Source organism: Vombatus ursinus, unplaced genomic scaffold (genome assembly GCF_900497805.2).
Source record: "Vombatus ursinus unplaced genomic scaffold, bare-nosed wombat genome assembly UNPS02000749.1, whole genome shotgun sequence".
Taxonomy (NCBI): Eukaryota; Metazoa; Chordata; class Mammalia; order Diprotodontia; family Vombatidae; genus Vombatus; species Vombatus ursinus.
The window spans coordinates 19,539,048-19,553,393 of record NW_020940527.1 but is presented as its reverse complement, the minus strand read 5'-3'; the positions used below and the strand labels follow the sequence as shown (position 1 = coordinate 19,553,393).

Below are 14,346 nucleotides of genomic sequence, written 5' to 3'. Positions count from 1 at the left end.
GAGGCAAAGCCAAAAAAATAGTTGGGAGGAAAAGACTGAATGACGTACATTTGGATTAACTTGGTGATGGAATCTCTAATCTGAGCTGTCTTGTCAACAAGCACTCCATGGAATTCTGTGATTCAATCTCTGACCACTTTATGGAAAGCGTCGTACTATGGAAACTACTTCGCATCCTTCCCCCTGAAACCCTACCAGAGACAGCTCATCTACAATCAGGGTTTAGGAGATGGAACTTTGTACTACTATGGGACAGAGCTAGAGGGTGGGAGGAAGCACCAGGTTTCTAAATATAGCACTTACTGAATTAGGGCACAGTCAGCCTTGGAAGAACCAAAACTCTGAGAAAGAAGGTCTGTTTGGACCCAGTAGAACTGAGATAATAATGATAGTATTAATAACAGCAACAATCAATAAACCTTATGGTTCACAAAGTGCTTTCTTCTCAATTCCAAGATGGAATGCAAGTAATATTCCTATTTTATGTGTAAAAAACAAGACTACTCCAATGAAGCCCCAATTTTTTCTGAAAGGTGTTTCCTAGCAGTGCCAATAGTGGGACATTTCTACTTCATCATCAGTTGCCCTTATTTCCCAGGAGACTTGGCATCCAAGGATCCAGGGACTGGTTCGGTTAAGTAAACTGAAGAAGGGAGAGAACAGAAAAGTCTGAGAGTAAGAGGGACAACAGTAATTAATATGAGTGTGACCACGTGCACATCCATTCAATCAGGCTGGGGTAGATAGACTTCTATGTTCTATATCTGGATGGGGAGAGGTCAATTCTTCATTCCTACTCTGCTGAGCCTAAGTACAGTCCAGTACCAAGAATCTGCCAGAAGTCTGAGGCATACAAAGCAATCAGTGCACTCCAAAACTTTCTGCCAGTTGTCCAAGCCATTTTCATGAACAAATGCCTAGTTTTCCCACCCATTTCATAGAAGATGCATTGGGAATGGGTAAAATTACATCCAGGTCCATGTTTATGTGGAATAGAACTTTGACCCTAGGAAAGAATTGTGTTCCTCTGCCTGCTACTGCTTGGTATTGCCATGCTTTTCCTAATCAAATCAAACTGTTTTGCTTCAGGTTATGATATAACATCTAAGTGATCTATTTCCTGCAGTTTACTGACTGAACCAGTGTCAAGTATCTTCATCCAGACCCTGAGTAAACTCAGGAGTAATAAGAAAGGGAGATTGTCTGTAAACTCCTAGAATTAGTTACATATATGCAAGAAAATTGAGCCTAAAATGGGGAAATTGACTTGCCCAAGATGTCATATAACTAGTCTCAGAGTCAGGACTTGAACTCATGTAGGTATTCTGTTTCATTATACTACTCTTCTGTGAGGAGATGATGAAGCTTAGTGAGGAAAGCAAAGCATAAGTTCCCTAGTAGAAAGGTGAATGGAGGATGGATGGAACTACTGTACATTTCCCATGGCTATCATGGCATGGGAGTAAAACGAAGAGTAGAACCTTCAAGAATAAGGTGAAATGGTGGGTGGTTAGTTAACATATAACTATTATTTGCAGGAAATTAATGATCATATGTTCATTTGATCATATATGTGTGGTGTCCCTTTGGACTAACCCCTCACTTGAAGGGCAGTTCCCCAAGGGATGGCAATCCCAAGTTCAAAGTACTTTGTGGATCCATTCTTCTAAAATCATAGCTCATGAATCTATAACTAATGTGTTTACTTTTCAGTAAAAGCCAAAACACACAATTAGCTTAAAGTAAAGGCATTTACTAAAGATAGACACTGCAGATGGTCCTTGGAAGATCCCAGAAACAAATAGGAAGAATAGGTGAGATAGCATTTGGGAAATAGTATAGCCCTTTCAATAACCCCAAGCTTCTCTCTAAAAAAAAACCTCTTTTTTAACATGAGTATTCTCCTGGGCATATGATACTGCTTCAAATCATAAAACATAGAATCAAAATAATGCGTTCGCCAAAGAACAAGGGAAAGAAACTGGCCAAGTAGGCACAAACAATGAATTACGCACGTGAAGTAGCATAAAAGAAAACCTCAAAAAGACATATGACCAAAAAAGGAAGTACAAAGGTCATGCAAATAATACTTCCCTCTATGACTTTTTCTTGGACCATATTTTTTTTAAACTTTCCTTATATCACCAGTGTTTAGCACATGGTAAATGCTTAACCAATGCCAGGCCATTGTTTAGATTGATTGACTTCTGCTATTTCTTCTCCACTCTAGCTAACTCTCAATCCATTCACCTCACCCCACATCTATCTCTCCATTCTCTGGCTGTCTGCTCTTGCCACACCTGCCTTCACGAGTTCCTTTTTGCTCTCTCATTCAGTTCCTATTAAATGGCCATACCCAGTAATAAAAGTCAGGTATCAAACAAGATCACGGCCTGGGAAGTTGACCTCTACTCACTAAGTCATGCTGTGGGATGGCCTCACTGAAAGTCTGTGCTGTGAGACTGCATGGATTCCTCTTCCAAGAGTAGCCTGAACTTTTAAGACACAGCTCACTGGGAGGAGTTTATGGTCAATGCCAACACTTTAACAAAGCCAACAAAATAGCAGACCTGTGTAAATCAGCTTTCTCCCATGAGGGAGAATAATGTCTTCATGATTTGTACTTAGAGTAAATAAAGAATAAGCTAAACTGGAAAGGTGTCCAGAAGAGAAGGGACAGAGAAGTGTCACTGGAAGTGCCATTTAAGCAAAGAATCATGACCCAATTTCAAAATTTCATCCCTAACACTGGGGCCCAAAGATCTGCCACTCCCTGCATTCCTCAGAGGAGTAGCCAGGTCATCTCTGGTCAAGCTTCATGCCTGCCTCTCTGACAGCTCTAGCAATCTGAGAAGTTGTTTTCTGTTACTCAGGAGATCCTCTTAACCTCAACTTTGCTGCGTGGTGTGTTTGATGGCAGAAAACATGGATCTCAGTGAAGCTTGCCAAACTCCTTCCTGGCCTCATATTTCCTCACATCCTTAATTTTCTTCTGCCCCCAAACTTGCATCAGCTCTGACTTTCCCCAACCCAGAACCAACTCAGTTTCTTTTTAACAGACGGTGCAGAGTTCTGTGCTGTCTTTGGTTACCACAGGACACTCTGTGGGCAGCAGTCACATGTCTGACATCAGCCACCAGTCTTGTCTGTCCCTCCAGGCCCAGATCTGCCAAAGACAGCTCCTCATTCATAGAAAGGGTGTCCTATCTGTTGAGATCTATAGATATTTAAGCCTACTTTATATTTTAAAAGTACACATACATGTAGAGGAGGGAGAGAGAGAGAGAGAGAGAGAGAGAGAGAGAGAAACAGACTTTCTTAAATGGTCATGTCTTAGATCTCAACTAGTCCATTGGAAACATTTTTAAAGGCCTCATTCCCCTGATTTAAGGGACTAGGTCCCAGACATGGAACCAAAGGACCAGGAGAGAGCTCAGTACTGCTGCACACTCCAGAACTGAAACCCAGAATTAAAAAGGAGATAACAAGACAGGACTTAAATGTCTTCAAAGAGTCCAAGTTTTCCTAGTGGTGTGAGAAATTATAGATGTGCTTGCTAAAACAGTATCATGAATCTTTGAGAATTCATGGAGAACAGGGCTTCCCCAATGTGTTCCATGACTATTCAAAGTTATTTGGCCTGAGGACCTCTACAGGAAAAATCTAAATGGGTAAAAAAATGACTATTGTCTGGACTATAAACCCAACACAGTTGGGTCAATGGTCAATCCATTGAGTTACATCACTACATAATTTGACACAGGTACTGCAGATGGATAATAGTGATGGGTAGAAGTGAACAGGAGGAAGAGAGTGGCCTGGATTGCATTTAAGAACTTTCACAGTGGTTTTATCAATCCCAAGCTGCTCCTTAGAGCAAAAGTACATCTTTTCAATACATTGTTCTCCCATCCACACCACGTGGCTGCCAATCTTGCAGCACTGCAATATCTGAGAAATCAAAGTTGTGTCTTACTTGGGGGCAAAGGAAGAGGCACAATGCATTCAAGCAGGTTGTAGCACATTTACAGGGCTGAATTACTCAACAGATGGGAACAGAGATAGGACCTAGACCTGCGATTCCATTGGTATGTGGAACTTCTGGGTGAGGAAACTCCCTAGGTCAGCACCTTTACCGCACATCGTAGTCTTAGAGACACGCCCAGAATAGTGAGGCTAAGTGACTTTCCTAGGGTCATATGGCCAGTATGTGCCAGAGGTAGCACTTCAATCCAGTGTTTCCTATCCTCTATACCTGCTGTCTGTCTACTACACCTTCTCTCTAGCCACTTGTCGCTATTGTTCAGCGGCTTTCAATAGTGCCCAACTCTTCATGACCCCTTTTTGGGATTTTCTTGGCAAAGATACTGGAGTGGTTTGCCATTTCCTTCTCTGAATGGTTTGCTTATTTTACAGATGAGGAATCTGAGGCAAACAGAATTAAGTGACTCACCCAAGGTCACACTGCTAGTGTCTAAAGCTAGATTTGAACTCATGTCTTCCTGACTCCAGACTCAGCGCTCTATCCATTGCACCACTTAGCTGCCCCTCTATCCATTACACCACATAATATATGTTTACATACATGCATATATATACATGTGTACATATATATCTATATAATTATGTGTTTAGATATGTGAATATGTATATGTATAGCAGAACTCCATTTGCACAGACATCATCATTGCATAGATGACCCCATGGCACTTTTCAACTCTAAGATTCTACAATTCTATTTATGATATGACTTTCACAAAAGTTTTGAGGAAACATTACTTTCCCACTTAGGAGAAATTTATTTTTTTAAGGAATTGACTTTCTATCACCTTAATTGCTCCTTAGGGGAAGGATTTCTTTTGGAAAAGCTCTTACCTTTATGGAGAGCTCTGGCTTTAATATCCTGGAAACCTAGGAGGCAGAAAAGCTCTTTGTCGTACCAAATAAAGAGCTCTTCATTTTGCTTGATCTTCCTTGTGGGACGGAAATACAGCTGACTGTTTTCCAAGTAAGCTTCCAGGTTCTGCTCCTGGCTACTGCAAGCTGCCTGAACAAGTCTCATCCATGTCAGTCCGGTGGAACTATGGATGGAGTTGACATCCACCTAGTAGACATAGACACACAAGAAAATCTTTAGAAGGCATTCAGGAAACACTGCAACTTTCCTCTAATTGGCATGACATAACACAGCATTGTGACTGTGATAACACAACACAGATTGATCTTCCTAAACACAGGTCTAATTATGTTGAGGCAGCAAGGTCCCAAAGTGCCAGACCTTAGTTCAAATCCAACCTCAAATATTTTCTAACTGTGTGGTCCTGGGTAAGTCACTTAACTTCTGCCTCACTTTCCTCAACTGTAAAATGGGACTAATAATAGCACTTACCAGGGTTGTTGTAAGGATCAAATGAGATAATACTTAGCACGATCTTTGGCATATAATAGGTGTTTAAAATTATTCCTTATTCCCTGCCTTCTTCTCATGTCACTCCTCTATTCAATAAATTTCAGTGATTCCCTCTTATCTCCGGGATCAAATATAAAATCATCCTTTTGGCATTCAAAGCCTTTTATAACCTTGCCCTCTTCGAACTTCTCAGGCTTTTTACACTTTATTCATTTCCACATGCTCTGGAGGCAGAGTACTTTGATCTCCTTGCTGTCCTTTGCACAAGACTCCTTATATCCCAACTATGGGGCATTTTCACTGGCTGCTTTCCATTCTTTGAATTTCCTCCCTCCTCATCTCTGCCTTCTGGCTTCCCCAGATTGATTCAAAGTCTAGTTAAAATCCCACCTTCTACAAGAAGCCATTCCCAATCCCCTTTAATTCTAGTGCCTTCTTCCTGTTGCTTATATCTAAGTTATCCTGTATATATCTTGTTTGTATGTAGTTGTTTACCTGTTGTCTCTCCTATTGGACTAAAATCCAAGTGAAAGCAAAAACTATTCACCTTTCTTTGTATCCTCAGTGCTTAGTACAGTGCCTGGCCCATAGTAGGTGTTTAATAAGTGCTTATTGACTGACTACACAACACAGCATAATACAGCACAACAACATAATGTAACTTTCAGAAGTTAAAGTTGCTTTGTTGTGTTTCTGTTGTTGTTTTGTTGTTGTTGTTGTTGTTGCAGGAGGATTCATGTAGAAACTGGTTAGTTAGAAGAACTAAATGTAGTTAGGAGAAGTGGACCATGGCGTGATCATGCTCATGAGTCAACCAAAGATTATATACTTGGAAATAAAAGCAAGAGACTTGTGTAACCCTGGAGTCCTTGGAGTCCTGGCCTGAAGCTGAAGCCCTCACTGACGTCCAAATCCTCCTCTGTTCCTTCCATTCCAAATCTTCTTACTCCCCACCCGACATCCCGCTGTTGGACACCAGACACCTAAAGCCATGACTTGGCTCTTGACCTCCAGATTGCCCCATACTTTGAGACTATATCCCTAGCAAGGTGTTCAATTTCCCCTTTTCCTCAACTACAAAATGCTTTTCTGTGTGTGTCTGTGTGTGCTTATGCAATTTTAATTTTCTGCTCTGAGTCTCAAGCTGTGTGGCCAATTAGATCATTTAGTTAGAGCATTTCTGTTAATGAGACCCACATCTTAGATTAGATCCCTGGATAAGTCAGCTAACTTGGCTCTGTGGGTCTGTTCCATGACCACAAACTGCCCTTTCAAGACTTGTTGGCTATTACTCACAAGAACTCCATGAGGCAATGTGGATGGATTAATGTAAATCCATCCCCAAGACTGGAAAAAACAACTCAGAAGCCAAACCCTACTAATGAAGGATGGAGCAGTAGTATTCTTTCCCCAAGCAAGAGACAACATGGTACAGTGTATAGGCACTGGATTTGGAATTAGGAAGACCTGGGTTCAAATCCTTCCTCAGACCTTCATTATCTGTGTGACTCTGAGTATGTCATTAAAATCCCCTGAGGCTCAGTTTCCTGATCTGTAAAATGAGAGGTTTAAACTAGACTCCAAGGTATTTTAGAACAATAAAGCTATGATTCTATGAAAGGTACATATAGCTATCATATCCCACAAAGGCAGCAGTGAATAATGGCTAAAGAGCTGGCCTTAGAATCAGGAAGACCTAAGCTCAAGGACCCATTTCTGACACATATTGACTGTGTGACCCTGAGCAAGTCACTGAAATCTCTCAGTTCTTCAGGAAACCCTTAAGACTCTAAGTTTCAGAGCAAATGGTAAGTTTAAGATTATAAGTTTGCTGACCTATATAGGCAGAAGAAGTTCTCTCCCAGAATTCCTTACAGCAATGAAGTAACAGATCCAGTTTTCAATAAATGTCCTTGATGCTGTGGATCCAGAGAGTATAGCCTTTATAACCATCAGAAGTAGCCATTAGTATAAGGAAAGTAGACTAGCATTGACACAAGCCTTGCCCAAAGGCCTAGAAGAGAAGCCCTAATATTCCAATAGGACTCCAAGTCATTTAATTACTCTGGTCCCCATCTGACCCTACCTGTCCATAAGCATCAAATGAAGCAGGATATTATGGACAAGACACAATAGAATGTCATTAACATTTTATTGATTGAATGATGTAGATATATGGCATCAAACTAAGAATTTTGCAGTATTTGGGGGTTTGGAGTGTTTTGGGTAGATTTTTCCCCCCACTTCAATATTCAACTGCTATTGATATTGATTGGATAGTGAATGGTTGGAATAGATGGAAAATCATGTGGTATAGTGGAAATTTTCAGTGGAATGTAAGCTTCTTGAGGGCAGGAACTATTTTTTTTAATTCAATTAAACAAGTATGTATTAAATGCCTATTATGTACCAGGCACAATGATGGATATTATCAGTACACAGACATACACAGACAAAATAAATAAATACATAAGCCAACTTGTACTTTCAAAAATCTAACATGCTACAGGGGAGGAAGAGAAGAGGTGGATGCGGGTCTACCTCTTAGCTTCTCCAGCTTTCCTCAAATCTCCCATTAAGTCCTACCTCCTAAGAGAAGCCTTTCCCAGGCCCAGTAGATCTTGGTGCCTGCCCTCTGAGATTATCTCTTAGCTATACTGCATGTATGTCATCTGTATGCAGTTGTTTACATTTTGTCTCCCCCATTAGACCATAAGCCCTTTGAGGGCATGGACTGGCTTTTGCCTTTCTGTGTATCCCCAGCACTTGGCACAGTGCCTGGTACATAATAGAGGAGCTTAATAAATACTCATTGCCTGGACTTGTATTCCCAACACCAGAGTGTCTTGAACACAGCAGGAACTTCAAAAATGCTTATTGAGTTGAAGGGGAAAAAACTGGCCTAAAAATTAAGAGACCTAGATTCTAACCCCAGCTCTGCCACTCAATGATTGAATTATCTTAAATGAGTCACTTCATTCTCTGGATCTATATGTCCTCCTTTTTAAAATACAGGGGCTAGATTAGTTGATCTCGAGTGTCAATTCCAAAATTTTTCATGATTCCAAATCATACAAATTCCAAAAATTGTATATCAAACTGGCTCATGGGCTGATCACTTCTGCCACATCAGCATGGCCCCCACTGTCCCTTCTCTCTTTTTTACACTTCCTTTCTTAGAAAAAAAATCAATGTCTTGAGACTAAAAATAGCAAATGAAAATTTGGGCTTCTTTCCTAGAAAGAACATAGAATATATACCCCAAGTGACTAGAGTGCTAACACTACATGTGCTAATCCTAGGCACCGATTGGACATTTTCCTTCTAAGAGATTCATAAGGGGAAGCTAGGTGGTACAGGGGATAGAGCACTGACCCTGGAGTCACAAGAACCTAAGCTCAAAGCTAGCCTCATACACTTACTAGCTATGTAACCCTGAGCAAGTCACTTACGAGAGAGAGAGAGACAGAGAGACAGAGAATAACTTAAATAACAACAATAATAATGAGCATTTATGTAGTACTTTAAGGTTTGCAAAACAGCTCACATGAATTCTCTCATTTGAAACTTGCAATAAACTCAAGGATCCCGTTTTAGAGGTGAGGAAACTGAGCCTGAGAGAGGTAAAGTGCACTGCCTAGGGTCATACAGCTAGAAGGGTGTCTGAGGTAGGATTTGAATTCAGGTCTACTTGACTCCAAGACCAGCATTCTATGCATTGTGCCACCCAGACACTGTACAGAAATTATATTGACTCTCCTTCTATCACTGAGAATCTGGGAATCAAAAAATGCCCAGGAATAATTTCTCTGCTACATAGTAGGTGATCAATAAATAGTTGTTCAATTACTGAATTCTCTAGTTTCATATTTCAAGCACAAAAGTTGCATGGATTTTCTTCTGCTACAAAGTACTTTTTCTACGTGCCTGCTTGCTGAAAATGATAGCTACCACTTACATAGCATTTTACATATATTATTTCATTTCATTCCAATTTACAGATGAGGAAACTGAGGTAAAGTGACTTGCCCAGAGTCACACAGCTATAGGTGACTAGGCCAGATTTGAACTTGGATCTTCTTGATTCCACAGACAGCATTATATCCAATGCACCACATAGCTGTCTCTAAATTAAATGCTAATATCTCATAGAGAAATTCATTCATGGAATGAGTAGCTGATCCAGCAACCACCAGAAGCCTGATGTTTAGCCATTTCTCAAATTTAAATTTAAATTTTATTATATTTAATTTAATATTTATGGTTTTATTTCTTCATTATTTATATTTATTATTATGTTTATATTATATTTAATTTGACACTCAAATTTATTAAATTTAACTTAATTTTAAAACTATTTTTAAATAGTAAAATAACAAGGTACAATACATGGACACTGACTACAAGATTGTGATGAAGATAAAATGAAAAACCATTTATAAAGTGTTTTGTAAACCTTAAATCACCTTGTAAATGTCAGTTATCTTTTTACAGGGTTAATAAATCGGTAGATTAAGAAACTGGCACAAATATAAAATACCTGGGTTTCAGGAAACACATAACAGTGTCTCACATACTATCCTGGTTACACAATAAGTCGATGTGGACTAGATGAGAGTACTATTAGGTAGAATGTGAACTTGGTGAATGATTGGACACAAGGTATGGTCATTATTGGGTTGATATCAATTTTTAGAATGCCAGGCTTGGAGTCAGGAAGACCTGAGTTCAAATCTAGCCCCAGACGAGCTGTGTGATTCTGGACAAATCATTTAACCCTGTTTGCCTCAGTTTCCCCATCCGTAAAATGAGCTGGAGAAAGAAATGACAAACCACTCCAGTATCTTTGACGAGAAAACCCCAAATGGGGTCACAAAGAGTTGGACGTGACTGAACAACAACAAAATAACTTAGAAATCACTGGTGAAGTGCCTATATTGTTCACTATTTTTATGATCCTCTTCTGCCCGACCCCCAGCACTCTCTCCCTCATTGAATTACCATGTAATATGCTTACTTTTGTAGATGTTGTATACACACACTCTCTCCCTTGCCACTATAATAGACTATAAACTCCTGGAGAGTAGGGATAATTGTTTTTGTCTTTATACTATATCCCCAGTGCCTAGCACAGTGCTCTGAACATAACAGACAATAAGTATTTGTTTAATAGAATGAGATGTTGTCAATGACCCTTGAAGAGGCATGTGTCATGGTTGATTGGTTACCAAATTGAGTCAATAACCTGAAGCTAGGTGGGATAGCTAACATGCTAGATTGACGGAGTCCACAGACATAAAAAGTTCAATGACTTAGACTGATGGATTAAATCTAATAAACTTGATAAAATTTAATAAAGATAAATGTAAACACATGCTTAGCTTCAGACAATCAGCTGCACAAGTAGAAGATGGGGAAGATGTAACTAGACATAGAGTCTAAATATGATGCTGCACCTGGAATCAGATGGGCACAGGTTCAAATCCCACCTCTGACACTTACAAGTTATGTGACTCTGTATGTAGACAAGTCACCTAACCTCTCTGAGCCTTAATTTCTTCAACTGTAAAATGGGGGTAATAGTAGCACCCACCTGTTAGAACCCATCCTAATCATGTATGTCGAGTGTTTTGCAAGCTTTAAAGAGCTATATAAAAGTCAACTGCTGCTGCTGCTGCTACTGCTGCTAGTCTGTGAGGGAGGGGAAAGAAGCAGGTAGTTCTAGTGAAGCACAACTCAATACAACTCAGCAAGCAAATCATGTCAGCCTTAAGGAAGATGTGATGCCCAGATGTGGTGGTTCACACTTGTAATCTCTGTTAAAAGGGAAACTGAGTTTGATGGATAACCTGAGCTTGAAAGCTCCAAGCTGTAGCAGGGCCAAAGCTTGATCCAGTGTCCCTACAAAGCCTAGCACCAAATTAACCATCAATTGCTTATGGAGGAGCAAAGTGGTCCAAGTCAGCCACAGAGCAAGTCAAAACTTCAATGTTGATCAGCAGTGGAATTAGGCCCATAAGTGGTTAGTCAATGTACTTCCAGCCTGGAAGAGACAGGGAGACCTAGTCTCCAAAGAGAGACAGACAGAAAAGACATAGGGAGAGAGACAGACAGACAGACAGAAGGCGGAAGAGAGGAGAAGCTAGGTGGCACAGTGGATAGAGCACCAGCCCTGAAGTCAGGAGGGCTCGAGTTCCAATCCGGCCTCAGATCAAACACTTGACACTGACTAGCTGTGTGACACTGGGCAAGTCACTTAACCCCAATTGCCTAAAAATAAATAAATAAATAAGAAGGGGGAGGAGAGACAGAAGGGGGAGGGAAAGTAAGAGAACAGACAGAGGCTACATGTCCAGACTAAAGAAGTGGCCATCCATGACTCTGCTTTGCCCTGATTAAACTGCATCTGAAGCAATGTTTGTGACTCTGGATACCACATTTTAGAAAGGTCATTGCCAAAGAAAAGCACATCATCATCATCATCATCATCATCAATCATCATCATCATCATTATCATCATCATCACCAGCATTTATATAGCTCCTACTATGTACCAGGCACTGTGCTAAGCACTTTACAAATGTTATCTCATTTTATTCTCACAACAACCCTAGGAAGCAGGTGCTATTGTTATCCCTATTTTACAGATGAGGAAACTGAGGCACATGGAGATTAAGTGACTTGCCCAAGGTCACACAACTAGTAAATGTCTGAGGTTGGGTCTGAACATAGATCTCCATGACTCCAAGCCCAGGGTTCTACCCACTGTGCCACCTAGCTGCTTCGTTCAGAGGAGGGTAATAATGACAAGAAGAGTAAAAACAACAACAGCAACAACTAGCAGTTACATAGTACGTTAAGGTTTGCAAAGTGCTGTGCATCTGTTATCTCATTTGGTCTTCACTAAGTGAGGTAGGCATGATTATTGTTCCATTTTACAGATGAAGAAACTCAATCAAGATGGTGAAGGGATTATAGCCCATTCCTTATGAGGACTGGATGAAGGGACAGGTGATGTTCAGCAGGTGAGGAAAAGATTCCCAGAAGACGTTATCAAGGTGAAGGACTACCTCCTGAAAGAGAGAGGAGGCTCATTCTAACTGGCCCCAGAGGGCAGTCCTAGAAACAACATAGGCAAGCTGCCCAGGAGCAATTCCAGGTCAACTGAGGTTGACCTTCAGTTCAACTTCCTACCACTGAAAACCAGGGAAAACTGGCTAATCCAGGAAGTGTTGACTTCCTCATCATTGGAGGTCTTCAAGCAAAGGCTAGACATCCATTTGTCACGGTCATCATGAAGGAGATCTGTATCCAAGTGCAGTTTGGAAAGAGTGGCCTCCGAGAACCCTTCCTGCCCATGATCATGGGGCCTTTTCTCAAGGACTCACAGCCATCATTATTCAATCTACCTCTATTACCATACTGTGCTCTAATAGCATGATACCCTCAGAGGCAGCTGAGAAGAATACATTTACCAGCCTTTGTCCTAAATCACCCTCAGACTGCTCAGCCTTCATAATTCATAGAAAGATAGAACTGACGTAGGAAGGACTTTAAGGGACATGGGACCACAGGGCCACAGATCTCGAGATGAAAGGCAACTCTGAGAACAGTCTAGTTCGACTCTCTCATTGTACAGATGAAGAATTGCTATTGTGCATGTCACGTCTGACTCTTCACGACCCTGTCTGGAGTTTTCTTGGCAAAGATACCAGAGTGGTTTGCCATTTCCCTCTCCAGCTCATTTTCTGGATGAGGAAACTGAGACAAACAGAGTTAAGTGATTTCCCCAGGATCACTAAGCTACTGAGTGTCTGAGGCTAGATTTGAACTGAGGAAGATGATTCTTCTTGACTCCAGGCCTGGTGCTCTATCCGCTGCTCCCAAAGAGAGGAAATTACTTGTCCAAGGTCATACATATGACAGAGCTGAGACTTGAACCCTGAACCTCTGATTCCAAATCCAAGGCCCTTTCTACTACACCACACTATCTATCCAATGAGTAAAGATGCAGGGACTTTAGTTCATGGGCCTGGTGACATTTGCTTCAACTACACAGTCACTTTTTTTCTTTCTTGGTTCCCAGGGTATCCAGAATGGCCAAGGGTACTGTATAAATAAACTTCTAGATAAATGAGATGTCAATGTAATAACATTATAGAGCTTTGAGAAATTGCTTAATAGACCACATCTACAAAACTCTTCAGTAATTCCATCCACGTAGATTTATTTACCCTTACCAAAGAGAGATATGGTCATTCCTCACTTCTGCCAAAAAAAAAAAAAAAGAAAAAGAAAAGAAAAATGTCCATATGCAAACAGACCAGCCACATGGGCCAGTAGGCCATGTTTTTAGCTGTGTAAGCTTATCCCAAAAGAGAAATCCACATGATCTTACCAAATCTAAGCTCTCAAGTGATTTTTCTGGGATTGCTATCATGGCGACCCCTGAAGTAAACAGTGCAAGCATCTACAATAATGGACTTGTCCTAATTAGCTGAGGATTAAGGCCATTCTGGCTGAATACCCCAAAGGTCTCTGAAACACCCCTCAACATGCTGAAGCTGGAAGAGAACTATGAAGATGCACCCTGAAATGCCAAGCTAATTAATTACCCTCAAAGGTCTGTGCTAATTCTATGAAGTCCAGCAATCAAGTTTGTGTGCATACATGAACCTAAACATTTAGCCAACTATTGAAAGAATACAGAGATGACTGACATGTGGTGCTGTCTGAGGCACTTCGTTGCTGAAAATGAAGGAAAACGTTGATTAGTTTGCATTTGGCAATTAAGCCATTGAATTCTTATCCTTGAAGCTTCCTTGAAAAACTAGATAGTAGAGTAGGAAGAAGCTAAACTTGGGATCAGGAGGGATCTAGGTTTGATTTCCTGTCTTTGACACGTAGGACTATCAGCGAGTCTTTTAAACTCTGAG

General features: G+C 40.6%; 1 protein-coding gene across 1 annotated transcript in view; it reads right to left on the bottom strand.

Annotated features, from left to right (window-relative positions):
• ZNF488 (zinc finger protein 488) overlaps positions 1 to 14,346 on the bottom strand; it is a 42,273-nt gene that overhangs the window by 7,797 nt on the left and 20,130 nt on the right. Inside the window, exon 2 of the mRNA XM_027860776.1 lies at positions 4,876 to 5,104. Coding sequence (XP_027716577.1) covers positions 4,876 to 5,062 — 187 coding nt within the window. The 5' untranslated portion in view covers positions 5,063 to 5,104. The remainder of the gene's footprint in view (positions 1 to 4,875; positions 5,105 to 14,346) is intronic.